Source organism: Rhodofomes roseus, assembly GCF_022264815.1.
Source record: "Rhodofomes roseus strain CIRM-BRFM 1785 chromosome Unknown C8Q71scaffold_15, whole genome shotgun sequence".
Classification (NCBI taxonomy): Eukaryota; Fungi; Basidiomycota; class Agaricomycetes; order Polyporales; family Fomitopsidaceae; genus Rhodofomes; species Rhodofomes roseus.
Window position 1 is genome coordinate 26,259 of NW_025952971.1, and position 25,765 is coordinate 52,023.

The 25,765-nt window shown below is 56.0% G+C and overlaps 6 protein-coding genes across 6 annotated transcripts; 4 read left to right on the forward strand and 2 right to left on the reverse strand.

Moving 5' to 3' along the window:
- The first annotated feature begins 1,985 nt into the window (after positions 1 to 1,985).
- Positions 1,986 to 5,152, forward strand: C8Q71DRAFT_768478 (uncharacterized protein). Its single transcript, XM_047924250.1, has 9 exons — positions 1,986 to 2,132; positions 2,187 to 2,754; positions 2,804 to 2,921; positions 2,972 to 3,177; positions 3,233 to 3,417; positions 3,468 to 3,638; positions 3,689 to 4,039; positions 4,094 to 4,613; positions 4,671 to 5,152. The coding sequence occupies exons 1-9, from the start codon at positions 2,058 to 2,060 to the stop codon at positions 4,880 to 4,882; spliced, it is 2,406 nt and encodes an 801-aa protein (XP_047776913.1). The 5' UTR covers positions 1,986 to 2,057; the 3' UTR covers positions 4,883 to 5,152.
- A 169-nt stretch (positions 5,153 to 5,321) lies between these two features.
- On the forward strand, positions 5,322 to 7,967 carry C8Q71DRAFT_768483 (NAD-aldehyde dehydrogenase). Its single transcript, XM_047924251.1, has 12 exons — positions 5,322 to 5,611; positions 5,681 to 5,806; positions 5,869 to 5,955; positions 6,008 to 6,089; positions 6,149 to 6,215; positions 6,266 to 6,465; positions 6,514 to 6,609; positions 6,662 to 7,140; positions 7,198 to 7,284; positions 7,337 to 7,390; positions 7,453 to 7,463; positions 7,517 to 7,967. Exons 1-12 carry the CDS (start codon positions 5,408 to 5,410, stop codon positions 7,632 to 7,634), a joined length of 1,611 nt encoding a protein of 536 aa, XP_047776914.1. The 5' UTR covers positions 5,322 to 5,407; the 3' UTR covers positions 7,635 to 7,967.
- On the forward strand, positions 7,968 to 10,383 carry C8Q71DRAFT_768486 (hnRNP A1-gamma isoform). The gene is made up of 6 exons (XM_047924252.1): positions 7,968 to 8,051; positions 8,105 to 8,444; positions 8,829 to 8,869; positions 8,936 to 9,096; positions 9,160 to 9,414; positions 9,466 to 10,383. Exons 1-6 carry the CDS (start codon positions 8,018 to 8,020, stop codon positions 10,126 to 10,128), a joined length of 1,494 nt encoding a protein of 497 aa, XP_047776915.1. The 5' UTR covers positions 7,968 to 8,017; the 3' UTR covers positions 10,129 to 10,383.
- A 22-nt stretch (positions 10,384 to 10,405) lies between these two features.
- On the reverse strand, positions 10,406 to 17,719 carry C8Q71DRAFT_837875 (ARM repeat-containing protein). Its single transcript, XM_047926475.1, has 19 exons — positions 17,591 to 17,719; positions 17,454 to 17,537; positions 17,174 to 17,397; positions 16,963 to 17,011; positions 16,845 to 16,907; positions 16,634 to 16,789; positions 15,858 to 16,580; positions 14,788 to 15,804; positions 14,373 to 14,738; positions 13,045 to 14,319; positions 12,765 to 12,996; positions 12,428 to 12,714; positions 11,932 to 12,377; positions 11,766 to 11,875; positions 11,580 to 11,711; positions 11,356 to 11,521; positions 11,146 to 11,302; positions 10,872 to 11,097; positions 10,406 to 10,820 (listed from the first exon to the last, which is right to left on the reverse strand). The coding sequence occupies exons 1-19, from the start codon at positions 17,630 to 17,632 to the stop codon at positions 10,558 to 10,560; spliced, it is 6,018 nt and encodes a 2,005-aa protein (XP_047776916.1). The 5' UTR covers positions 17,633 to 17,719; the 3' UTR covers positions 10,406 to 10,557.
- A 64-nt stretch (positions 17,720 to 17,783) lies between these two features.
- On the forward strand, positions 17,784 to 21,194 carry C8Q71DRAFT_859389 (SacI homology domain-containing protein; the record flags this gene model as incomplete). The annotated part of the gene is made up of 13 exons (XM_047927624.1): positions 17,784 to 18,336; positions 18,392 to 18,599; positions 18,652 to 18,848; positions 18,903 to 19,003; positions 19,054 to 19,194; positions 19,241 to 19,310; positions 19,369 to 19,600; positions 19,655 to 19,771; positions 19,822 to 20,054; positions 20,116 to 20,515; positions 20,571 to 20,648; positions 20,702 to 20,896; positions 20,948 to 21,194. The coding sequence occupies 13 exons, from the start codon at positions 17,784 to 17,786 to the stop codon at positions 21,192 to 21,194; spliced, it is 2,772 nt and encodes a 923-aa protein (XP_047776917.1).
- A 161-nt stretch (positions 21,195 to 21,355) lies between these two features.
- C8Q71DRAFT_139226 (Lon protease C-terminal proteolytic domain-containing protein) lies at positions 21,356 to 24,720 on the reverse strand. The gene is made up of 8 exons (XM_047916537.1): positions 24,115 to 24,720; positions 23,620 to 24,050; positions 23,170 to 23,561; positions 22,896 to 23,102; positions 22,737 to 22,833; positions 22,564 to 22,681; positions 21,845 to 22,512; positions 21,356 to 21,784 (listed from the first exon to the last, which is right to left on the reverse strand). The coding sequence occupies exons 1-8, from the start codon at positions 24,692 to 24,694 to the stop codon at positions 21,464 to 21,466; spliced, it is 2,814 nt and encodes a 937-aa protein (XP_047776918.1). The 5' UTR covers positions 24,695 to 24,720; the 3' UTR covers positions 21,356 to 21,463.
- Positions 24,721 to 25,765: the final 1,045 nt, after the last annotated feature.

Sequence of the window (25,765 nt, forward strand, 5' to 3'; positions counted from 1 at the left end):
CGCCAGCACGCCTACTGTAGCTTAGCCTTTACCTCGTCACCACCCCATGTATGCTACTTCTGTAGACAGTCCCTCTGAATAGAGACTGGGTACAGCGCATACCGGGCACAATGAGTGAGAGGCCCTACACACACCCTGTGTGCCACTCAAAGTATTACTTTGCCCTGAGTGCTAAGTTAGCCATACTAGCCACTCAACCACTCTCACCGAGTTCTTACCGACGCGCTCTAAGACCTGCGACAGTGAAACCTTACTTAGTACAGTCCTTGTGCTACTAGTAAGGTTTAAGTAACTCATTGACTGACTTCACAAGTTGGGTTCAGTAAGAGAAGGTGCTTAGTCATCATCTCATCCTGTAAACTTGTTACCAACATCAATAGATCTCTGTATCAACTAGTTCCATACTAGCATGTCTCAGTGGCATTACTATAATTAAAGTGGTTAGCCTAACCAGCAACTCACTTGACACTAAAGCAAGCCTTATAGCCATTAGCTGGCTGAGGATTAATTGCCTTAGTGAGCCCCTCTTGAAGCACGGCCTTGCGCTGCTACATTAGGGTTTTGTAACTTGCCATTGTCACTGTGCAGTCAAAGCTAGCTGTCCAGACTTCCATTCAACTTCTGTTGTGTGACTTCAAAACCAAAAAAGCCCATTCCTTCGGAATCAACCTCTGGATACTAATACTCTGTATTCAGACTTCATCCTCTATTCTAAAAAGCTCTAAACCTCGGCAATAATCCCCATTCATTGCCAACTTAAATCCATTCTTACCTTACTTGTGACGGATAGGCATCACTATGCCTGTCCAGTACTATAGATTATGAACCATCTAGTGTAGATAAGATTAGATCGTGCATGTACTTAGCCATCTGCCTTCCCTTTTGGGAAGTAACGAATCTTAACCTTCTACTGCCACCTCGTACGCGTGCGAATCACCGCACCGTCCGAGTGTGGAGTCCTGTCTCTAGTCGAGAGTGCTCCTCGCACTCTGACAAACAGTGCGAGCTCCTCGCTGCGCTGAGGAGCACGGCTCCTCGCTGTCTCCTAAACCGGGCGGCTCCTCGCCAGCTCGTTGCCCTGGGCTCCTCGCCGTGGGCTCTCCTCGCAGGCTCCTCGCCAGCGTACGACTACAGCCGGCTCCTCGCCTTGCTGATGACAACAGCCGGCTCCTCGCTACGCTGACGACCCTCGACTAGGCTCCTTGCCCGTCTAGGAACTACCCTCGACTGGCTCCTCGCCCCGTCTAGGACTCACCCAACAGCACTGGCAGCAGTGCACCAAGGTCGCCACTGGCCTATAGAGCCGTGAAGCCCGTTCACACCCCTGAACAAGGCCTCCCAGATAGGCCGAGGTCTTACATTACTCTTCCCAGTTGAAGAGCAGTACTGCACACTTGTATAGCAGCACTGACTAAAGTCCCACCCTCTTTTGTATTCATTGTGGATCTGGTATCCTCCTTACAGCTCAACTTTGCGCTGTCTCGGTAATTGCAGTGCCGAAGATTACCGAAGATTTTACCGTTTGTTACCACTTTGTATAGGCAATACAAATCTCTATTACCGAGGTTACTATTCCTATTGACTCGGCAATAAACTCGGTAACTAGCTGTCATTAAATCAAAAACAGAACCATAACAGGGGCCAATAAGCGGGCACCTGAAGGTAGATGGTGTTGGTACGAGGTCAAGGAGGAGGACCCCATCCGGGGTGTTAGGTTTGCTACAGTATTGGAATGAGATTACCTATGAATTAGCTAGTTCACACACGGTGTGTGCTGTGCTGAGATTTCTTGCTACTATTCTCAGAATAACGGAGGATTACCGACTCTATGAGTATTACTGAGAATATCTAGCATGCTCGGGAATCCTCAGGGGAGGATTTTCCCGATGCGTATAGGACATCGCGGTAAGCGCCGGCCGATGGAGGGAAGACCACGTGGACGGGCGCGCTGGAGGGCGAGGTCATGGACGGAACGCGAGGCACAGCTTGAACATCGCCTTTGTCACGCCCTGCTGCCCACATTGATTCACGGCCACATCAGCTCACTTCCCTTTGCCATGAAGAAGCTATTTGGCCGCGATAAGGCAAAAACCAAGCTTGCACCTTCGGACATCGGCTCAGGCATACCAGATGTAGGTACGCCCACTTCGGTCGACAGACTCATCGGTCTCATATGCCGTCCTCAGAGCTATTACTCCGTTGCTAATGTTGGGCAGGGCAACGAGAAGTCTCGGTCGGGCACTCCCCAACCCTCTGACGAGCACTGGCACGTCGTCGACAGCGATGCTCAATCGTATTCCGTTCGTTCCACAGTCTCCGCGTCCTACTCTCCTCCACTAGCTTCATCTATACCCTCGCATGCTTCGGCCCCGCGTCCTCTTGCGTCGCTCGCTCCAGCATCGTCCCCAGCGACTCAGATGAAGCAAAGTCATAAGGACCGCGATCGGGAGCAACAGCTGCTGCGCAAGAAAGTACCCAACGGTCATGGTCATGGTGCGCTGGCTGCTGTCGGCATCCTCAAAGCTCTTGATCCACATCTCGAAGTTCACAATCCTCCTGAGCCGTCTGAGGACAGCATGACAGAGGTATCGTTTCGCGAGGACAAGAAAGAGCGGAGAGGGTTTTGGGAACGAAAAGATAAGGAACGAGAGCGAGAGAAAGACAGGGACCGCGAGAGGGATCATGACAGAGACGGGGTTCGAGAGCGAGAGCGTAGAGATGAGGAGCCGCCTGCTGAACTTACGCGTATCATTGGTACGACATTGCATCCGTATCTGTTTGTCCCCTCACCGAACGTCATTAGGCTACCTGACGGCAACAGCTTCGGAAGATTGGTCGCTCGTTCTGGAGGTATGCGAGCGGGCATCATCTAGCGAGGCTAACGCCAAGGAAGCGGTCAAGGCGCTCCGCCGTGAGTTCAAGTAAGGCTCAACTTGTCTATGGATCGTTCCGTTACTGACGGATACTGTAGGTATGCCGAGCCGTCTGCTCAGTTATCCGCCGCACGACTCTGGGCGATCATGCTACGCAACTCCTCTGCCGTCTTCACGCATCAGTGTGCTTCCCGCAAATTCCTCGATACCCTGGAGGATGTCATCACGTCGTCGCGAACGTCGCCTGTGGTTCGCGAGCGTTTGCTAGAAGTTCTAGCTGCTGCTGCGTATGCGAGCTCATCTGGTGGGGGCGTTGCTTCGCACGACTAAGAGTCAATGCTAATGCAATTGGTACTTAGGCAGCAAGGAGGCTGCCTTCCGTTCACTGTGGAAAAAGGTCAAGCCCGCGGACAAGCCTGACGAAGGTATTCCGATCGACACAGGCGACGCGATGTTCAATCCCCCTACCCCGCAACATCCACCCCCGAAAACGCCGACTCCGCCTGATCCATCATCGCTTGCTGGGTCAAGACCTCCAGCAACGGTACGATCGAACTCATATCGCTGGCATACACTTACCTGAGCTTTCCGCAGGTGACGCCACACAAAACCAGAACCTCCTCTCGTAACCAGGTCATTCCTCCAGAGGAAGACATGCGTCGCCTTTTCCAGGAGTGCAAGGTTGGCCGTGGTAACGCCTCTCTGCTGTCGGAGGCGCTTGCATTCGCCAGACCAGAGGATCTGAAGCTCAAAGAGATCATACGAGTGCGTGTCCGGCCCGTAGGTATACAGAATAATCGCTCATGGTAGCTCAGGAGTTCTACGCACGATGCCGTGCGTCGCAAGAACTCATCTCCGCACAGATTCCATGGGCCTTCGCTCAAGCAGAGCGGTCACGCCAAGCAGCAGGACGCAAGAGTCAGCCAAATGGCTTGACACGACCCTCGTTGGATTCGCGTGGTCCGCGGCGTACAGACTCACAAGTCTCTTTGTCCACAATATCATCTACGGGCGAATTGACCCAGGAAGAGCAACTGCTTGCTGCGTTGTTGGCTGCTAACGAAGACTTGATGGAGGCTCTGCGCTTATACGACGACCTTGAACGTGTCGGTATGGAGCGTGAGGCAGAGGAGCGAAGCCGGAAAGAAACTAGAATGGACAGAACCGTGAGATCGCTTTTCCCGTGTCGAGATCTTGGGCGCTGAGACCCTTGTACACAGCGACTGCGTTATGAGGATGTCGACCATTCGTACCTAGAACCTGGAGAAACTCACGCTGGGGCATCATCATCACGTAGTCCATCCCCGTCATCTCCTTCGCTGTCCTCTGCACCATCATTCGTCATTACAACGGCGTCGCCCGCTCATGCACATCCCCTGCCTCCTATCCCTTCTTCGAATAACGCGACGCCAACGGCGAAACACCATCAAGCGCCCCCCATCACTACCCAAGGTTCTGTTCAATCCCTTGCTCCGCCTCCTCATGCGCCTCTAGGACCGCGTTCGCCTGCCCATAGCGCCGGTGGACAATCGCGGACACCTTCGCCGGAGCGTGCTTCTTTGCGGCAATCCATCCCCCGCAGCTCACTCGACTCCACTGCTGGTTCCCTTGCCCGCGACATGAACAAACTCGGTGTTCAAAGCAGGGACAGTCATGGAGATGACGTACCGGGGACGCTTATCAGGCCTAGTACGAAAGCCCTTGGCAAACGACGGCAGATCGATCCGCCAGAGTCAGAACGTGCGTATCAGTTGTGCTTCGATCCGCAGTCTTTGTGCCGAACGCCCCTTTATACAGGAGGTTTCGATCCTGACGATATCTTCTACGACAACGCGGACGATCAGTCCCGTCAGAACGACGAGTCCCTTGAGTCTGATTCGGACGACGGACAACACCATCGATGGCACCAGCCTGTACACTATGTTTACGACGCCGCTGCAGAGCGCACGCAGGAGCGGATCCGACAAGGGCGAATCGCAGAGTCCGCTCTAGTGGGCGGTGTACATTAACCCTGTCAGTTTCTGGGAAGGTTGGAGAGATATCTCGTTACGCCCTTGGGCCACTGTTGCCTGCGACCCGCCATGTTGTTGTTTAACTTACCAAAACCACCGCTATCGTGGATTGCGGTCATGTTGTAGTCGTGCATCTGTTGTCGATTCATGCAATAACTTATTATTCGGACGGTGGATTCTGTGTACTTACATGTTCAGGGGAGGTGTCGAAGATAGGGCTTAGCGTGTACGGTAGAACTATATATACCTCTAACTTACTTACGTTCATTTCGCATGTTGGATCATTCCGTGATGGCGATGAGTCCGTTGGCTGGTGGTATCAGTCGGCGTCACCATGGAATAGCAGGCGTTCAGTAGCGATGGGATCTGGCTGATGCCGTCACGCCGAGGTGCTGGACAGTGGAAGTCAACCGGTACGGATCATAATGGGCGGCTAGAGAGGTCGCCTGAGACGCTTCCCGCCGCTCGTTGCGGTCGCTCGTACGTCGCAGACCGTGATATCGCTCGCTGACGTCCAAGACGATGATCCCTAGGAGAGCCCTGATTGTGGGCCGCCAGCATTATGCTCATGCGCTGTCTACTCGCGCGTCGACAATACTCTCCGCTGTTGGGATCCCTGCCGAGAGCGAGCTGCCCGGGGTATACCACGGAGAGTGGGTGGGTTCTGGAGACGTCCTCGAGAGCGTATGTCCGACGACTGGTGAGGTTCTCGCGCGCGTTCGTTCTGTGAGTGTAGTATCCTTGCCGAGCGTAAGCAGAATTGCGTAGCTCAACCTTCTCGCATATACCGTGTAGGCGTCCCCTCAGGAACTTCAGACGGCCCTAGGAAAGTCTAGAGAGGCGTATACATGGTTCCGGATGCTGCCAGCGCCCAAAAGGGGTGAAATACTCCGCCAAATTCGAGAGGCTTTGGCGGCGAAGGTTCGTCATGGCATCCGTTCTGATTCTCTGGGTCAAAGTACTGAGCAGTCAATCTCATGCAGCGCGATGAGCTGGGTGCGCTTGTATCCCTCGAGATGGGGAAAATCAAGACCGAAGGCACAGGCGAGGTGCAAGAGTTCATTGACATAGTGCGCGACAATCCGTCTTGCAGCTTCACTGTGTGTTAAAGCAGGAGTGCAGGCCGACTATGCTGTGGGCCTGTCACGAATGATGAATGGCCGAGTCGTTGCCTCAGAAAGACCAGGCCACAGTATCCTGGAGGGTATGCCTCCACGTCATGCTTCAAAATTGCTGACAATAATGTACTCACACCTGCTGCAGTCCCCAACCCTCTGGGTGTCATCGCGGTCCTCTCAGCGTTCAACTTCCCAGTCGCGGTCTATGGATGGTAACGTAATTGCATCCGGCCAATGACTTCACATCTCTCACCCAGTGCAGGAATCTTGCTCTCTCATTCGCTGCCGGAAACGCCACGCTCTGGAAGCCATCTCCGAGTACCCCGCTCTGTTCGATCGCCGTCACGAAGATTATCTCCGGAGTACTGGAGAACAACGGCGTCCCAGGCGCTGTGGCAGGTCTGGTCACTGGAGGGAAGGATGTTGGCGAAGCTGTCATTGAAAGCAAAGACGTTGACATGGGTAAGTCTAGAGACAAGCAGGATAACTGAGACTAATGCGCCACGTCAGTGTCCTTCACAGGTAGTGAAGCTGTCGGCCGACAAGTAGGCAAGGTTGTCCAAAGTCGCTTCGGGAAAGTATTGCTCGAGCTCGGAGGAAACAACGGCAAGTCACTTTCACGAGCCGCTTTCTTGCGAACTTACACCGCAGACTCTAGCGGCGATCATCATGCCGGATGCCGACCTCGACCTCGCCGTGCCCGCCGTCTTCTTCGGCGCTGTCGGGACCGCCGGGCAGCGCTGCACCACCACGAGAAGGCTCTACCTGCACCGGCACATCGCCCCTGCGTTCATCGAACGTCTGCAGAAGCTCTACTCGTCCATCCGTCCGGGGGATCCGCTCGAACAGGGCACCCTTCTCGGGCCTCTGCACACACGTGCCGCGGTAGGTATCTACTCTGGCGCCGTCGACCGTCTGCGCAAGGAGGGCGCCCAGATCCTATCAGGTGGTTCCTCGTACCAAGGCCTCGCGAAGCCACTCGACGGCGGCAACTTCGTGATGCCGACAATTGCGGTGCCAAAGTCGGTCAACATCAAGGACGCTGTGTGGAGCCAGGAGACTTTTGCGCCTGTGTTATGCGTCGGTGTGTTCGACGAACTCGAGCAGGCGATTGCTTGGAACAACGGCGTTCCCCAGGTAATTCCCTGCCAAAATGTAGTTATGGACTGTTCCAGACTGACTCACATTGCACAGGGCTTGAGCAGCAGCCTGTGGACCAGGGACCTCCGCAATGTTGGCAAGTGGATTGGGCCAGCAGGCTCTGACGCAGGTATCGTCAATGTAAGTTTGACAGACTGCTGTGTTAGCACATCTTGAATCAGCGAATGATCAGGTCAATGTCGGTACGAGCGGTGCTGAAATCGGAGCCGCGTTCGGAGGAAACAAGGTAAGACTAGTGCATCTCAGTCTGCCCTTTCGCTGAAGACAATTCTATGTTGGACACGACAGAGCACCGGATGGTCAGTGCTGTTACTAATTGTATGCGCACTCTGATACTGAGCACGATGTACAGGGGTCGTGAGTCGGGCGGCGATGCTTGGAAAGAATACGTCCGGTGGGGCGCTTGCACCATCAATTTCTCAGACGAGGCGCCGTTGGCTCAAGGCGTGCAGTTCTCTTCCACCGCATGAGGCTCTGCCAATACCCATTCCACCCTGGCCAGGACGCCTTCAGGTTCTGAGATTGAATGAGGATGCGCACACGGCGCTCCGTGCAGTCGAGCGACCACGACTCTTCGGCCTGCATGCAATGTGACATACGTGCATTCGGTGGCATGACATACAGTACATGTTGTCTGAGCCGTCGGCAATACCTTGGTCGTCGGTTTGACGGACTCGTACTTACCAGGGGCGAGGTGGAACTTCATTGTTACCATAATTGTACATTAGCAGCTCTTGGAATGGATCTCGATGGGACACGTGATGAGAGGCCAAGCGAGGCACCCGGCAGCCGGGCAGGACTCCTCAACGAGTCGTCGTCCTCTCCTCTTCATTCAACCCTCAATCCTCTGGACATGCCCGCTGCACTCGAAGACGATATCTACGACGGTAAGTCAACAAAATTACAAACTCGACGACCGAAGCCAACTGAGCAAGTGCAGACCTGTACGGCGACAGCGCGGACGTGAAGGATCCCGCTCCCCAAGTCCCCTCACCGACGGAATATGCTCCTCACGAGACCCAGCGATCACATTCACCCGAGGACACCAAGCCGCCAGCAGGGGTCGGTTCGCTGCCAGCGAAGCCATCTCAATCATCCGAGCTGTCCTACTCGGCACAAATTGCGCAACAATTCTCCACATACAAGCAGACACCTGCTCAGGAGAGGCAGAGCAGGTCCACGACGTCGCACTCGGCAGGCGGCAACGATAGCTCAAGTGCCTCTCTCCAAGACGCGTCGGGTAAGAGAGCTGTGCGGCCGTCGGAGATGAAGGACGAAGGGTGAGTGCCGTTTTCGTTGTTCTATCGAGCTCGTAGGGGCATCCTGGATCGGACGACGCACGCATACGTGGATATCTGGTAGTTGACGAGTCAGACACGATACCTGACACCTACAGTCCTGGCCTCGTATCGTCTAACACCATACGGTTGTTGTCGCTACTGTTACGCACCGTACGACTGTGGCGTGTCTCTGCCTCTCTATCTCGCGCGTCTGTGTTCCTAGCCTATCTGCAATGCCTCGCCGCCTGCTCTCCTTACGACACCGACTAATTGCCTTCGTCACGATCCATGGTACTCCTCAACATGTCACCGTACTTGTCTTCACTACGATAACCGGTCAATGCTATTTTCAACAAACTCTGCTCGGTACCTGCGCATGTTCAGCAAACTGTTCGTCGGTGGCCTGAGCTGGGATACAACTGATGGTATTCGTTGATCCAATCGTCCCTGAACTTGTCGTACTGACTGTCGCTATCGCACGCGTTGATCAGAGGGTCTGAGGAAGTACTTCTCAGAGTTCGGCGAAGTCGAAGACTGCACGATCCTACGCGACCAGGAAGGACGCTCACGAGGATTTGCATTCCTCACCTTCAAAGAACCGAGCTCCGTGAACGCTGTCATGGTGCGGGAACACGTTCTTGACGGGAAGGCGGTGAGTGGCTACTTCAAAACATGTTGCTCGCGTCCTCACTGGTGCATCGTGGTACCCTCGCAGATCGATCCAAAGCGAGCAATTCCTCGAGAGGAGCATCTCCGCAACACCCGCTACTTCGTTGGCGGGTTGTCCCATACGACAACGTCCGACACTATGCGCGTGTTCTTCTCGACATTCGGCAAGGTCGTCGACTGCACTGTGATGGTCGACCGAGAGACAGGCCGCTCAAAGGGCTTCGGCTTTGTCACATTCGAGGACGCAAGCAACACTGACCAGCTCGTTGGTCGGGGCGATCTAATCCTCGACGAGAAAGCGGTACGGTGTTCATTGTTTATATATCACTCCGTAGCTCACACTCCATATCAGATTGAAGTAAAGGTCGCGCAACCGCGCAACCAGCGCGACCAGTCTCGCATGGGCCGCACGACACGCGAGTCGACGTACGAGGCCGGCGCGAACAGCATGGGTTTCCAGGCGGCTCAGCGGCCCGCCGTCAACCCGCAGCAGATGTCCATGCTCATGATGGGCCAGCTGCCCATGATGAGTGGCAACATGCCCATGGGCATGAACCCGATGGGCGTCGGTATGAACATGGGCATGGGCATGAACAACGCCAGTGCTGGCGCCGGTGCTGGCGGGGGCATGGGCATGATGCCGATGAGCCCGCAGATGAACAACTTCGGCGGGATGAGCGGCGGTGGGATGGGCTCGCCGATGGGGGCGGGCATGGGCGGCGGGATGAACGCTGGCCGGGGCATGGGCATGGGCAACATGGGCGGAGGCATGGGCGGAAACATGCGGATGGGTATGGGACCGATGGGGATGAACACGCAGAACATGGGCATGATGCGGTCGTTCATGAACAACGCGGGCCCCATGATGAGGCAGGGTATGGGTATGATGGGAGGCATGGGAGGGGGCATGAGCCCCATGGCGCGCGGGCGGGGGAGTCCGATGATGAATGCGGGTGTGGGTCCGCAAAGGAATGCCGTCCGGGGACAACATGGTTACCACCCTTATGCGCGGTAGCAAGTTTTGATGTTCGGCGCTGTGGTCTTTATTGTATGTTGCTCTCAGGTTGCCTTTACGCTTCCTCGTCTTTATTGTCATCCATATTTTAAACCGTATGTTAGTCGAATAAACATATGCTCCCTACGCTGATAGATCATACACATTTCTTGTGGACGGTGTCTGTGTGATTATCGCTTGCTTTAATGGTCGATTGGACTTGCAACTGTATACATCTTCAATATAGTCACCTTGGTCACTTGAACCACGATGGTATCACATACGTGCCCTTGCTTCTCGCAACGATTGAACGACTTCGAGATGTCAGTTGTTCTGCATGACCATTGGTGGCAACTCTTGCACGTAGGGATCATGGTAATGAAACAATGTGATATTCCAAGCATAATAAATTACGCAATTACACCAGAGCAACAGTCGAATACAGTCCTCTCAGAACGATCGCAAAGAGATCTGGGGTTTGGGAGCATCTGCTGCTTGTCCGCGATTTCCGACGGCCTGCCTGACGGAAGTCTCCAACGTATCGCGCGTCTCCTGATCGAGCTTGCTTGTCGCGTCCTTGAACGCAGCTGGTGAAATAGCAGCGATCGCAAGTAATTGCCTGACGCTCTGAGTATGCATCTTGGTCGGAATGACTCGGGCGGGATCGAGTAGCAGAATCATAGCTGGCATCAGGATGCCCAGCGCTCGCGAACCTAGACGAAAGGCATGAAGAACATCCACGGGACAATGATGCATGGACTTACGGAGCTCCTCCGGTAATGATGAAATCAACGCAGTGAGCGCTTTGAATATCTCGTCCGCCATGGCTAGCTGCGAATCGGTAGCATCATCTGCTATAGATGCAGCGATCTTGGCCAGACATTCCACCATGCCAGGCAAAAGGTGTTTCGCACAATGACGAAGCGCGGCATTCCCGGATGTGGACGCGAGAATGAGCGTTTTGGCGCAGTGAGCGGCCGTCAACGAGACCTGCGAGGCGTCAGACACCGCGATTGATGCGAATGAAGAAACACCGACCTCGTCCGCGTCCGATAGCTTCTGAGAGAGCAAGAAACAACAGTGGTCGAGGACAGCACGTCCGACCTTGACGCTCGGAGGGATTACAGTCAATACGAGCACAGCAGCCAAAAGGTTGGTCTTGATCTTCCTCGTAGAGATCGCTCCTTGCCGTCCCCTGTGAGGGTGCATGCTTAGCAACTATTCTGGGACACCATACAGAAGACCAACCTCATCTCATCGACATTCACCAAGCAAGCAGAAAGGATACCGTGGATAACCTTCTCATATTTCTCATCCGTGTCAACGAGATCAGCAGGTTTCTCGAGGAGACTCTTCAGTGATTGTAGTGTAGGCCCGACCAAGTCGACCTCTGAGCTTTCGTCCTTCAAGAGTTCTGAAACATGGAACAACATCAAGCCACTTTACTGCAAAGCGAGTAGGACGAGAGTTACCACTATACAACGTGATACCCATAGCTCTGAACTCCTCTCGTTGAGAGATGCCGAATGACGATGATATCTTGATGAACGCCTCAAATGTCGCGTTGATGAGCTTCACTTTGTCCAGAGGGGTCGAACCATCGACTGATAGGATGGAGTCAGAGTGGTTACTTGTTGTGCAAGTCGGTCAGCACCCACCCACTGCACTGGTCCGTGGACCAGTAATAGCTCTCCGCAACACATAAGCACATATCCGCACGGAATGTACTTGCGGAAGGCTCATCAGCTCCTGTATTGAAGTGCCACCCCTGTATCATAGGGGAGTGAGCTGCGTTGAGAGAGAGAAGGCATAAACGGATACTACATTGCTGGACCGCCATTCTGCACCAAGGCCAGGCCTTCAGCCAAACTTGCGACTGCCTCCACCATATACATTTGCACAGCTGCCGGCTCCGTAAGCGCCATACGATAAAAGAGGTTGACGAGTTCTTCGAACAAAACGGGGTCGGTGAAGGCCTTTCCGCAATATTTCGGACAGATGAGAGATTTCAGCGCCTGCAGTGCAATCCTGCAAACCCGTCTTGCCGCCATGTCTGCATCGGGTACTGCGGTGCAAAGGGCCTCATATACTAAGCCAAACACGGCAAAAAAGAATGCAGTCGGTTCTTCTCGAACGGGGTCGCCAGACCCCTGTCTTGGAGTGGTACTAACACCTTCCTGGCCGTCCATGGCGGCCACAATATAGGATTCGTCCTCCTCCATCGCAGTTGCCATGGCCTGAAGGATGACCGGCCATGATTCGACGTAATACTACAGTATATTGTGAGACCAGCGCAGACGATAGTGATAGGACAACGCACTGGTAAAAGCACTTCCTTCCCAAGACTAGTATACGACGAATCTATTGTGCCAGCAGAAGCTTCTTCGACAACCTCTGTGTCTGCACGCACACTGGCGTAGTCACGCAAACAAGCCACCCAGAGGGGGGCCAGCGCCGGCCTGTACGGTTTCACAACGTTGACCAGGTAGCTCTGGCTCTGACTTGCCACCTGCAACTCAGCCCAGGCCGACAAAGTTGCAATCCGCAGCATGACAGAAGCATTGGGACTGAGCTCAGCGGCCTCACCGAGCGACAGCATTCCAGACTCTGGTATTATAAATCAGAAGTGACCACAGCATATAGAGAGTGAGTCTTACCTTTCGACTGCTCCAGAGCAGAGGTGAGAAGCTTGAGTATGCGGCCCATTCTGCTGACATCCTTCACTACACCGCAACCTACAAACACAGCGCAGGCTCCAATGGCTGTTGCGAGGATCTCTGGGGTCGAATCAGATGAGAAAGCAGGTGTCAAGGCGGCAGTGATCGGCGCTTGGTGCTGTTCCAATAAGAGGGCATCCTCATATTCCGGATCCGGTGTCTTGGCAAAGATCTACTTGACGATGAGTAAAGCGAATTCAACCAATTATCAACGGCTCACCTCTATAACATCGCGTAGGACCGTCAGCCCCTCCAGGCGAATCTCCGTGACTTGAGCAGCTGAAGCAGTGAACGCGATCTTGATCAAGTCCGGTACACGCGACACTAGCAGTCCACGAACTGGGATGCCTTGGCTGCGAGCGAGTGTGATGTCCAGATGTTCCCTGCGTCCCGAGCTACCAACGATCGCGCAGATGCTATGTAAGCATTGCAGGGCAAAAAGCTGGGTTCTCCATCGCGACGTTTGGCGACCACCAGCGGTTCCCGAGTCCTGGTTCGTGCCCACACTGAGCGCCTGCCCTTCGTCATCCAATAAGTCACCCTTCTTGGCGGCCGCGTCAGTTATCTGCTGCGAAGCGGTCGTACGAGACATGATGCGTTGACACAGATCGATCCAAGCGGATGGATTGTGAACGACGGTCTGCTGAAGCCAGCTTGTGATGACGTTGCGTACACCGTCCACGGATGAGTCGTCGTCGAGCATAGCGAACAACTCCTCGACAAGCTGATCACCCCCAAGCCTTGACATGGCGAAGGCGTCCTTTTGCACGAGCTGATAGAGTGCGTTGATCGAGGCAAGCTTGAGAGGCCGACGCGATGAAGACAGGTACCCTCTGAAGCGGTCCACCAGGTCCGGTACATTGACAGAGTCGGGCGCAAACATGAGGAAGTGCTGGATACAACTGATAGCTTCCACGCAAATGCCATCGTCATCTTCGCTTATGAATTGATGAACAAGATCAAGGACCAGAGTGCGAGAGCGAGCCGAGTCCTGGATATCAGGCCCAAGCACAGTGATCACTGCGTCGATATTCTGGCAAACGACCTGATATGCAGGAAGGTCACCGCTGAGGTTAGCTTGGTTGAGCGCGCCGCCCTCCGGTTCATGCGTTTCCATCATGTACACCTTAAAGAGTAGACCCAGCGTACTCGGGACGAAAGGTGCATAGGCCAGACTAGCAGCATCGATGACGCGCGCGAGTGCTGTGAGCGCCCAGAAGTGGACGACGGGATGAGGATCGTTGATTAAGGACATGAGGACGTGAACGGTGGTCTTCAGGAGGGGACCGGCCGCCATCCCACCCACATGCGCATGGATCTCTCCGAAAGCGAGTGCACATCCGGCACGCCCATGAGGATCTCGGTTGCTGACGACTTGATCCACCAGAGTCTTCGCCTGATTCGTCAGGAAGTTGGTGCCTGCGATATTGGCCAGGCGGCCGATAGCTTCAGCACTCCCTTTGCGCAGCAACAAGTCACCGTCCACGAGGACGTCCTGGGTGCGAAAATCTTATGAGGACTCTCATAGGAACAAACACTGGTGCCTACCTTCAATAGAGGAGCAAGAAGAGATGTAACCTGCGGACTACCCAGTACCTGGCGCGATCGTGCACTATTGACTTGTCTGAGTGCGAGGACCAGTGCTAGTATGGCGTTGACGGATACGGCCGCTTTACGTCCGGAGTTCTTCTCGAGCTTCGGTGACCCAGTAGATTCGACCAGTTGTGTCAAGGAGCGAACTGCAACGGAAAGGTCCTGCAGAGGCAGCAGCTGGGCGAACAGCTGTACGGCGGCATTCACGGCTGCGGTCGCGGGAGGTGGCGGCTCGGGCCACTGATTCGCGACGTCGGGCGATATTCGCTGGCAAAGGAACAAGGGGTCATGGGAGCAAGATCTGAGGATCGGTTTTTGGGTCTTGGGGACAGTGAGCGAGACGCCTTGCGAGGGAGTAATCCAAACTTACCAGCTCCTCGATAGACACTTCGACACTATCCCGGTTCATCCACGGCCTGGGTCTCTCCTCAATCTCGACATCAGACACGCCGTACGCGTACCCATCCGTGCTCTGCCAGATAGAAGTGAACGACCCAGTCGAGGAGGCGATCGCCGCCTGCAACGGGGATCCCGCATATCCCTCCGGGCTCGCGAACAACGATATCGCCGACTGGAGCAAACTCGACTGTATTGACTCCGTCGCGCCTGAATGGCCAATCAGCGAGAAACACAGGAAGATCCGCGTACGGAGGAGGGCCTCGCGGCTCTCGAGCGAGAGCTCCTTCGACTCGGGCGGGGGCGCCTCAGGGTTGTCATCGATGCGACGCGAGGTGAACGTGTTCGCGAACGAAAGCGAGTTGCTGAGCATCGACGCGACGCGCCGCGTCACGTCCGGGGTGACAAGCGCAGGCGAATTGTACTTCAGGAAGCAGTAGACGGCGCCCAGCGCACTCTCGCGGAGGTGCAGGAGGAACATCCACTCTGCGGGGCTCCGCCCGGTCTGCGCGTCCTTGCTGGTTGGCTTCGGGAGGGCGTTTCGCCAGAGGACGAGGAGCTGCGGGAGGTGCGCGCGCACGAAGTTCGGACCCAGCGCCATCAGTGCCGCGATGCACGTCCAGGCAACCTCGACCTCCGTCCTCGCCACCCTCACCTCGTGCTCGCCCGCGCGCTTGAGGAGCTGGACCGCCATGTCGAAGACCTTCGCGCTGATGTCGTAGCTGACGTAGAGCGGACGCTCGGGGATGACAGCTAGGAGCGCTGCAAGCCCGTATGCGTGTCCGAGTGTTCGGTTAGTGATGTCCGCTGGTGCAGCAGGCGTGGTGAGGGTGGTGAGGTCCCGCTGCAACATTTCGACTACGCTGAGCAGAACCTTCGGTAGGCGGAGAGGAGTGGAGTAGCAGAAGCATCGGAGGGCCCATGACGCGTTGACACGGATGGTATGGTTCGGGTGTCCTAGAAGCGTCTGCAATGGCTCTACGAGAGCATCCTGTGCCAAGTCACGTCACTATCGTTTCAAGCAGCCTCAGAACGAGAACGTACCTGTACAGGTGGCGGCGCATTGCCCAGTTGCTGCAGGAGCCCCGCGACCTCTCTAAGCGCAACGACGAGGCAAAGCGGATTCGGCGCGGTCTGGCCTGGCATCAACGCAGGCCACCGCTTCAAGTATACCGTCGACAGCTCCTGGATCGCGCTGATCTGTGCCTGCTCCCCGAGCATCCTCACACCCACAAGGTCTCTCAACAGCACCTCCACGAGCGCCCTGACCAGCAGAGTCTCGTATCTCGTAGTCGAGTTCCTCGGGTTTGCCACGATCTCGGTCATCAAATGGCCCACGAACAGTCCATAGTTCGCCTCCAGCCACGCGCTCTCCAGGTGTGCGAACAGCGCTGCATAGAAGTCGAATATCCCCACGCGCGTCTTCTTGCTCGCCTGCGGCTTGTTGAACTGACTCGAGAGCTGAGCAAGCATCTCCTGCGGGGTCATGACCGGCTTCGCCTCCTCCGCCTGCACGTGCATGCCCGGCATCGCGTCCTCCTCGTCCTCGTTCGGGTTCTGCCCCTTCTTGGCCTTCTTTGGCGGCTCCGCGGCGGGGACCACCCGCTGCACTTGGGTGGCTGCGAGGATGTGCGCGACGAGCTTGGCGAGCGAGCACCGTGTGAGTTGGTCGGCGCCCTCCAGGCTCTTCGTACATGACACGACGAGCGAGTCGACGTCCGTTACTAGGCGTGTGCTGTCATCTGCTGGGTACATGAGAACCAAAACCTAAGGCACTATGAGACTTCAAATCGAGTATGTAGAAAGCGTTGTGTAGTCACGTTGCATGCAGCACGCTGGATGGGCAGCGCCTTGTCACTGAGCGCGTACTTCATTTGCTTGATGATGTCCTTCACGAGCGCGTCGGTGACGGCTCGCTTCGCTGTTGACAAGGTCTTCTCAAGAGCAACAAGTGAATGGTACCTGAGTATAATCGGCTTGCACTACGCGTCAGACCGAGGCTGTCGTCACTGAGATGTCCGTAGTGCTTACCGTAGAGGATGTGCGGTAGAGCTTCAAACACGTGGTGACGATTTCCACCACAAGGGACATGACCTACCCGGACTGACCGTCAGAGATGCAGGATTAGCACAATTCAGTGCAAGCCCACCTGGCTGCCAAACATGCCCATTAATTCTGCGACGCAATACATTGCTGCGCTGAAATCAGCCGGTCAGTAGGACATGCCAAGAGTAGTGCTCCGAGTGCTCCCGTCGATGCATGAGGGCTCTAATCGAAGCCTACCTATATGCAACGTTTGTGGCAGCAGCGCGCACACCTGCAGGAGTCACCCGGTGCACTACCCAAGAAAGCTCACGTACATCTTGCTCGAGTCCTTCCCCACGCCCTTCGGCTCTCCGATGATCTTCAGAAATGATTGGATCGTGTCATACAAGGTCTTCGTTTCTCCCCTCATGTACAAGGCAACGAGGCATTTCGCGACAATGCTTCGGACAGGACGACCTGGAGGCGGGTACGGTTCCGGCGCGGAAACAATCTTGACAAGGGTCTCTTCAAGGTCGGTCTGAGTTGCCTTCAAGTCCTCCTGGAATGAGATGTCAACGAACCGGTCAATCACTAGTGTCATGGCGAGAAACTCACCGTGCTAGCCTGCCGGACCGCTTTCTCGGTAGACGCAAGCCATTGGAAGAGGTAGATCTCCCCGGTGTCACTGGAGAGGTTCGACTGCGCCAAGCAGTTATTCGGATGGGTTGCATTGTATGCACCGGGGGACTTACTTCGTCAACAGGCTCATAGATTGGAGGGGCTTCTGCAGACATGGAGGTCGCAGCAGACCCGGGGCAGCGGAGACGACCATCCACCTCCGAGATTGAGATCGGTGCGCGTCGGTGGCGGCAGCGCTCTCAGCCACGCCCTGCTCGCTGTCGCCGACACCCACGGCAGCCCACGCTGTCTTCCTCGCCGCTCGTGATGGCGAGCTCAAGCTCTGCAGTGGCGAACACCCTGTCTCCCACCGCCAGCAGGAAACCATCCCTCCCGCCCATTGAGATACCCACACCACTGCACTCGGACAACATCGACGTAGCCTCAGATACCAGCGAGACGGTAACCCCAGTCTCGCAACACTCATTGTCTTCAGTACCAGGATCCTCGATACCCGACAGCCGCGAAGAGGTCGCGTCCTCCGAATCGCGCGAGAGCAAACCGCAGTCATTTATCGCAGGTGCCTCAACAACGCCGCCCTCCGTCTACCCCTCGCATCATGCCGACGACCAGGCTCTCGTTTTCAACAAGTTCATCCTGTATGAGAATCGCCTCCGCTTCTACATCGTCGCGTCCAACACCTCCGACTCCCGGCACAAGATCATCAAGATCGACCGGACGTCGCAGGACGAACTCGAGGTCGTCGAGGATGAGGCCGTCTACAGCGGCAAGCAGATGAGCGCCATGCTCAAGATGCTCGAGGACGGCAACCGGGGCAGCGGCGGTTTGGGGCGGGCAAGGGTGTTCTTCGGCATCGCTGGTGCGCCCCGTCTCGGCCAGTATGTTACATATCTCTGTACCGACGAATATACTAGGTTTCGTGCAGTTCACCGCGGGGTGGTATATGATTGTCATCTCGAAGCGCTCCGTGGTTGCGCTCCTGGGTGGACACTACGTCTATCACTGTGAGAGCACGGACATCTTGCCGGTGTGCTTCAGCCACAAGATTGACAAACCCGCGGAGGAGCAACGCCTCATGAATATTTTCAAGCACGTTGACATGTCCAAGAACTTCTACTTCAGGTGCGTACGGCGGCAACCCGTCTGATGACAGGCACCAACGAACGAGGTTCAGTTACACTTATGACCTCACGTCCACTCTACAACACAACCTCACCCGCACGGGCCTGCCTCCACACCGACGGTGGATGCTCAACGACCGCTTTGCATGGAACAACCACTTGCTAACATCTCCTTTCAATGATGGGAAGTCGCCGGCCTCCAAGAACCACTGGCTCTTGCCACTGATTCACGGGCATGTTGATCAGGCTAGTTAGTATAGCTCGTCACTTTCACTCACCAATTCGTTCTGAAACGGCGCCACAGAACTCACTGTGCTTGGACGTGTCATCTTCATTACCCTCATCGCGCGGCGATCCCGGCATCATGCAGGCGCACGATACCTCAAGCGCGGTGTGAACGACGAAGTACGTCCACAGTGTTCTTGACTCGTGTGTTAATTATGACTGTGTAACAGGGCAATGTAGCCAACGAGGTCGAGACAGAGCAGATTGTCTCTGAGACACTCACCACGCCCTTCTACTATCCTGCGCAGCGCACACCTGACGGCGAGCACCAAGGCCGACGACCGAGCCCCAACTTCACTAGCTACGTACAGGTAAGCACCGCACCGCTCCCTCAAATCATGTGCTCAACGGGCGCAGTACCGAGGTAGCATCCCCGTCTACTGGGCACAAGAAACCAACAGCATGAGCCCCAAGCCGCCCATCGAGAGTACGTTCCCTCTCCACATCCATGCCCACCCCGCCAACCCCCTAACACGCACTCGCAGTCAGCGTGATGGACCCGTTCTACACCGCCGCGTCGCGGCACTTTGCCGACCTGTTCGCGCGGTACGGCGCACCGCTGATGCTGCTGAACCTCATCAAGAAGCGCGAGCCCGTCCCACGCGAGAACAAGCTCGGCATTGAGTACCAGCAGTGCGTCGAGTACCTCAACCAGTTCCTCCCGCCTCAGAAACACATGATCTATCGTGCGTGGGACATGTCGCGCGCGTACAAGGAGTGAGTCGCACTGTGGGGCGTGTGGATGAGCGGTTGCTGAGATAGTCGTGACAGGAAGACGCAAGACGTTATTGGAGTACTTGAGGATATCGCGGAAGAGTCCATACAGACGACGGGGTTTTTTCACTCTGGGCCCGAGCCGTTCTCGCATGCACTCGACATTGAAGCCCAGTAAGCCTCATCAGTCTCATGAAATCCCATTCTGACTGCATGGATGGCAGAGAGTCGGACGCCCCGGGAAGGTCATGGCGAAGTACAATGCTGCTGCAGAACGGCATCTGTCGTACGAACTGCGTGGACTGCCTTGACCGGACGAACGCCGCGCAGTTTGTGTTCGGGAAGCGGGCATTAGGCCACCAACTGTACGCACTTGGCGTCGTGGACTCGCCAAACCTCGCGTTCGACTCCGACGCGGTGAACATGCTGACTGAAATGTACCATGATCACGGAGACAGTGCGTCTACGTCCTTTCCTACCAATCACCTGGTACTGAGATTTCGGCCGTTGCGCACTAGGCCTCGCACTCCAATACACCGGCAGCGCCCTCGTCAATCGCGTCGAGACCTACCGCCGGATGCCACACTGGAACAGCCACTCCCGCGACATCATCGAGAACCTCCGCCGGTTTTACGCCAACTCCCTGCTTGACGCCGACAAGCAGGCCGCAATCAACCTCTTCCTCGGGATCAACCCCGAGCGCGCGGTCGCACGGCCGCCGCAGCGGGGCAAGTACCAGAAGTGGTTCAAGGAGGAGCACCTCGAGACCGCGTATGTGCTGGAGGATTGTGAGCGCGGAATCAACCAGTTCATCAACACGCGTGGAGATTTCTGGATCGAGTATTATAAGCCGTTGTTGTTCACTTCTCTGGGGAAGCATTTTGCGTTCTCAATGAATAGCACGCTGAAGCTGCCCGGGTAAGCCCAGTCCTCCGCAGACTTGCGAGGTATGAATTGACGGTAGCTTGTGCAGTAAGACTGCACGAGACATAAACCATAGCCCATTCCTACCACATCACAACACGTCTTCGCATCACCACCACCACCCGAAGTAAATCCTATGTTCCTCCAGCCAAGAATGTCGCTGACCGTTCTTTATCGCAGGTTGATGGACGGGGTTCGACGGTGGATGCGCTCAAGCCCCAAGGGCTCGCGCATGTCACCTGTGGACGGAGTAGCACGCCCTCGCTCTCGCTTCGTCGGCAATGCGGTGGAGTTAGACCCAACTTGTACTGAGGCAATTGCGACTCAGCTCATGGACCCAGCGGTGGCACCGAAGGAGGAGGACGAGTACCAGGAGTATGTGAACCACTCGAACCAGAATGAACTGCTTGTTGACAACGACTGCAGATACGTCAATCAGTATGAAGAGCTACTCGTGATGACCGACGACGGCGTCGCCCGCGATGACCGCGAGAAGTACCAGAGCGGCGTCTTCATCGCACACGGCGATCTCAGCTGGTTACAGGAAACGAAGGAGGACGTGTTTGCCACTTACGTGGAGAGCGTGAACCCACAGAGGCTGGACGGTCCCCGAGATTCGTTGCCGACCAAGTTCGACTACGAGAAGTGGATTACAGGCACAGCAATGCACTGAGCGTTTCACGACATACAATAATGTACAATGACAAGAGAGCGTGCGCAAGAAAAGCGAAGTACCAGCAATCAAAACGAAGAGGTATAAGTATTAAACCTGAAGCAGAATCAGTCGGTCCGCCTTGACAGTGTCGTACAATATATGCGCACTATATGCGATCCAAGAAAGAACAAACGTAGCCATCCAAATATGCACCCGAGACTCATACTTCACACTGCCCCCAATGCTAACGATACATACAGTATGTGCACATTATGATACCTCTGCGCTCAGAGCCTGCTCTCTACGAGAACATCGCTCCGCCTCCATCCAACGACGCCCTTCCCGAAGGCGGCCTCGAGGACCTCCTCGACAGTGCGCACGTAAACAATCTGCATTTGGGCGCGGACCTCCTTGGGCACGTCGTGCTCGACGTCCTTGCGGTTGGACCAAGGAAGGATGACCTTGGTGATCTGCGCACGGTGTGCCCCCAGGACCTTCTCCTTGATGCCACCGACCGGACCGACGCGTCCGCGGAGGGTGACTTCGCCGGTCATGGCAATGTTGCTGGGCACGCACACTCCTGTGAGCAGCGATACAAATGCACATGTCTGTCATAGGCCCCGTCAGTCCACTGCATTCGCGCGAGTAGAACCAAAGATGGCACTCACCATCGCAATCCCCGCCGACGGCCCATCCTTCTTCACCGCCCCACTCGGGAGATGCAAATGCACATCCACAGGGTCCGGGTTCTTTAACGGGTCCTGCGCGCGGGTCTTCGTGATATACAGGTCATACGCATGCCTCTTCACCCAGCTCAGCGCGAGCTCCGCGCTCTCCTTGATGACCTCGCCGAGGCTGCCGGTGAGCTTCAGCTTGCCCACGCCAGGCACCATGATCGTCTCGACGGGAAGCACGCCGCCCTCGCCCATGCCGGTGACGACGAGCCCATACACGAGCCCGCGCCGCTCCTCGCGCTCGCGCTCGTCCTCGTCCCAGCGCGCAATTCCAAGGATCGTCTCAAGCTCGTCTTCTGAGACGGCTTTCCTGTACTCCTTGTCGCTGGGTGCTTGCCGGGCGAGTACGTCGGATAGGTCAGCGTTCGGATCGGCGCCGATGCCGTCGCAGTACTCTGCCCACTCGACGGCCTTATACCGGACGACGGCACCGATGGCCCGTTCCAACGAGCGCACACCTGCTTCGCGGGTATAGTGGGTCGCTATATGCATGAGCACGGAGTCATCGATGCTGAGGTGATCTGCAGTCAGGCCGTTCGCCTGCAATTGTTTTGGAAGAAGGAAGCGGCGCGCGATATGCATCTTCTCATCATATGTATATCCTGGAACACTTCATGAGACGAGCATCTTCGAATTTTCGTAAGCAAACGTACCAGACAGATGTACAACCTCGCAGCGGTCCAGCAAAGGTGCTGCGATCGTCTCAAGGGTATTCGAAGTACAGATGAAGAGCACCTGGCTCAAGTCGACAGGTACATTGATGTAATGATCCTGTACATGCTCGCATGAGCGCGCATACACTGCTGTGCACACCGAGACTACTCACATGGAACGAGTGGTTTTGTTCTGGGTCCAAGACTTCAAGCAGCGCGGCTGCCGGGTCCCCATGGAAGTTACTGTGTGAGATCTTGTCGATCTCATCCCTGTCCACCCACAATCACCCTGAGTCCACCAACCCAACCCGAACTCGGAATGCGTCACTCACAAAAGAATCACAGGATCAGGCCGGCCAGCCTTCCTCAGAGCCTGCACGATGTTCCCGGGGCCACTGGCGACATACGTCCGCCTGTGCCCGCGGATCTCGCCCTCGTCACGCACACCGCCCAGCGAGATGCGCTGGAACGGTCGATCGAGCGCGCGGGCGATGGACTGCCCGAGCGAGGTTTTACCCGTACCCGGAGGTCCGACAAACCTGCATGACACAAGCATGAGCATCACAGATACTGTACTGAAACATGAGACAAGGCATAATTGCTTACAGAAGAATGGGTCCCTTCACGCTCTTCCTCGTAGATGGCTTTGGGACAGGCGAAGGCATAGGCAGGCCCTTCGGTACCGGGACAAGTGCCTTACTATCATCCCGTCCATCCACCTGTTGTTCCTTTGAGGTCTGTATATCCTGTTGCTGCGCCTGCGCAGCATTCTTCTCGCCTTCAAGCACCACCGATTGACCCTCCTTCTCCGCCTGAAGCTCTTTGAGCCTCACGACGGCCAGGTATTCAATCAGGCGCTTCTTGATTTTCTCGAGGCCGTAGTGATCTGCATCGAGCTGCGCGCGGGCTTTGCTCAAGAAGTTGCGGTCGCGCAGAGCTTCGAGGGAGGCGGTGGTCTGAGCAGAGCCGGGCCAGGGCACGGCAGTGAGCCATTCAAGCTGAGAGCAATGGCACAAATTAAGAAAGTGAGTGGACTGGGAAGAAAGACACACGTACGTAATTGCGAATGACGCCGTGCTCAACGCTGGTAGCCGGAGTCCGTCGGAGTCTCCTCCACTCCCTCACGGCGATCTTGCGCTCCTCGCTATTCTTGGCCATGGCCTCGATCTTCGCGCGGATGTCCGACATCTCGTTCGCCTCCGCCTGTTCCTCATCGTCCAGCTCAGACACGGGCGCGCCAGGCCCCCTGCTCTCTGCGGCGTCCGGCGTACCCGGCCGCGAAGGGACCGGTGCGGACCTGAGGTTGCGAAGCTCGCGCTGAATGGCGGCGAGCTGCTGGCGAAGGAAAAACTCCTTCTGCTGCTTGGACAGGCTCTCGTCAATTGACTGTGCGATCTTCTTGCTGACTTCCGAGATAGATGTCTGCTTGACAAATATCGCAGTAGCGCGCTTCAAGCGGTCGTCCGCGCGAACAACAGATAGGAAGTCTGCGGCGGGACTCTGCGTTAGCGCGCCCCGAACGTACGGAAGGCAGGGTCGGACGGGACGCACCGAGTTTGTCAGCGTACTCTACGTTGAGGCTCGCGGCGAGCATATCAGCGAGCCAGGGGGAGCGCTGGGTGGTCACCTCGTCGACCATATTGGAGAGCTTGACGTAGAAGTCGCGCTTGGAATCGTTGGGCGCATCGCGAGAGAGGCGGTCGAGCAGCTTGATCGCTGCGGCTTTGAACGTAGCGGCGGCCTCGGCGGAGGGCGCGCCCTCGGAGATTGGATACTCTACGATGCGCTCTGCAGGCCCCTCGATCTTCTCGCGCGGGTTCACCGGTTCCGGGAGGTGTATGCGTGCCAGACCAAGGAGGGTGAGCAGGTACGGCCGCTGGGTGTCGCGCGCGAGAGATCGCGGTGGTCGAACAACGCGCACGATGCGCGCCGCGGTTCCCCAGTTATGAAGCGTCGAAGAGTCCGCTGAGGGTATGGGGACGGCCGCTACGACGGGTGGAGTGTCGGCTTCCTGGACGAGTTCGAGGAGTAGTTCGCCGGCAGCGTTACTGACGGGGATGGTGATGCGGGCAGTTGGAAGAAGAATAAGAGGGTATGTAAGGGGTATAACAGGCAGAGCTTGGGACGACATGGCTGTGAAGAGAGAAGGGGAAGGAGAAGGATGGGAACCAGTCCCAGCCACCGTCCGCCGACCTGACCCCCGCTAGGCGCCCGCCCGCCATACTCGCACGTCACGCGACCCGTGCCTTGCAATCACAAGCCTCTGCCGTGGCCCGTCTCATGTCTATCGCGAAAACAAACGCAGCACTTCCTTCCCCAGTCGTTCGCTCCAAGTTCTGTTCACCAGACTACACATTGCGTGTGCAGAGAACTCGGTCATGCAAAGTTCCAGGCTCGTTATGGTTGCGTGCCAGCTGCGGACACCTCGAAGCTTTCCAATCTGAATCCGAATCTGCTTATTGTCTCGCCTGCCAGCGGACTCTACTTAGCAGACTCTAGCCTATCTAAGCATGCTACGCGCGGAGTTGACGCGTGTGCGCAACCGTTTCATGCAATGCAGTGATTCGTCGGTCAGTTACGCCGCCGGACGGGCGCGCCGTCAGAGTGTCAAAGAAACCGCGACAGGTGGCGACGGCCCGACGGCGGGAGTCGCCCAAAGCGGACATCGCGTCGCTTCAGCCAATCAGGAGCTCGGATCCTAGATTCGCTACGTACGGCGCGTACATTGGTTACCATGTCACTCGAATCCCATTAATATTCGCCTCACACAGCGGATAAACCGGCTTTGGGAATTGGATCATAGCAAGGGTCAGTAGGTACCAGTTCGTGAGACGTGACGACTCAAACCCAACGCCGTTGAACGTTGACCGGGACCAGCGGATCCTGCATGGAGGTCCACGTTCAGAGAGTAGAGTTCGATTTGATCTTGACATGAATACATGATGTAACAGGTTTAACAGACCAGCATATGCAACAAAGCATAACCATACTAGTACGCGAGTGATATTTTTCCCTTCAGGAAACCACAGCATTATGACGGACACGGAGCTAACCCGGTCCAGAGACTCAGCGACATTATTGAAAACATAATAGGATGCAGCACCGGACGGGACGATCGCAAGTGAGCGTGGCGAGGCGAGGCAGATGGGATTGGAACATTGGGATGGAACCAGGGATACAATGGTGGAAAACAGGTGGTGTG

What these genes read in the sequence shown, in the direction of transcription:
- C8Q71DRAFT_139226 (XM_047916537.1), bottom strand. Translation starts at nt 24,694, where the DNA reads ATGTCGTCCCAAGCTCTGCCTGTTATACCCCTTACATACCCTCTTATT. An exon ending in AGAGTACGCTGACAAACTCG is followed by an intron (nt 24,051 to 24,114) that starts GTGCGTCCCGTC and finishes GTCCCGCCGCAG; the next exon opens with ACTTCCTATCTGTTGTTCGC. An exon ending in GTGAAGGGACCCATTCTTCT is followed by an intron (nt 23,103 to 23,169) that starts GTAAGCAATTAT and finishes TGTGTCATGCAG; the next exon opens with GTTTGTCGGACCTCCGGGTA.
- C8Q71DRAFT_768486 (XM_047924252.1), top strand. Translation starts at nt 8,018, where the DNA reads ATGCCCGCTGCACTCGAAGACGATATCTACGACG. An exon ending in CGAAGACGATATCTACGACG is followed by an intron (nt 8,052 to 8,104) that starts GTAAGTCAACAA and finishes GAGCAAGTGCAG; the next exon opens with ACCTGTACGGCGACAGCGCG. An exon ending in TCGGAGATGAAGGACGAAGG is followed by an intron (nt 8,445 to 8,828) that starts GTGAGTGCCGTT and finishes GCGCATGTTCAG; the next exon opens with CAAACTGTTCGTCGGTGGCC.
- C8Q71DRAFT_768483 (XM_047924251.1), top strand. Translation starts at nt 5,408, where the DNA reads ATGATCCCTAGGAGAGCCCTGATTGTGGGCCGCCAGCATTATGCTCAT. An exon ending in GAGAGGCTTTGGCGGCGAAG is followed by an intron (nt 5,807 to 5,868) that starts GTTCGTCATGGC and finishes AATCTCATGCAG; the next exon opens with CGCGATGAGCTGGGTGCGCT. An exon ending in AGGCCACAGTATCCTGGAGG is followed by an intron (nt 6,090 to 6,148) that starts GTATGCCTCCAC and finishes CACCTGCTGCAG; the next exon opens with TCCCCAACCCTCTGGGTGTC.
- C8Q71DRAFT_768478 (XM_047924250.1), top strand. Translation starts at nt 2,058, where the DNA reads ATGAAGAAGCTATTTGGCCGCGATAAGGCAAAAACCAAGCTTGCACCT. An exon ending in TGAACTTACGCGTATCATTG is followed by an intron (nt 2,755 to 2,803) that starts GTACGACATTGC and finishes GAACGTCATTAG; the next exon opens with GCTACCTGACGGCAACAGCT. An exon ending in AAACTAGAATGGACAGAACC is followed by an intron (nt 4,040 to 4,093) that starts GTGAGATCGCTT and finishes CCTTGTACACAG; the next exon opens with CGACTGCGTTATGAGGATGT.
- C8Q71DRAFT_837875 (XM_047926475.1), bottom strand. Translation starts at nt 17,632, where the DNA reads ATGTCTGCAGAAGCCCCTCCAATCTATGAGCCTGTTGACGAA. An exon ending in ATGCGCCGCCACCTGTACAG is followed by an intron (nt 15,805 to 15,857) that starts GTACGTTCTCGT and finishes GACTTGGCACAG; the next exon opens with GATGCTCTCGTAGAGCCATT. An exon ending in AGCTATCGGACGCGGACGAG is followed by an intron (nt 11,098 to 11,145) that starts GTCGGTGTTTCT and finishes GACGCCTCGCAG; the next exon opens with GTCTCGTTGACGGCCGCTCA.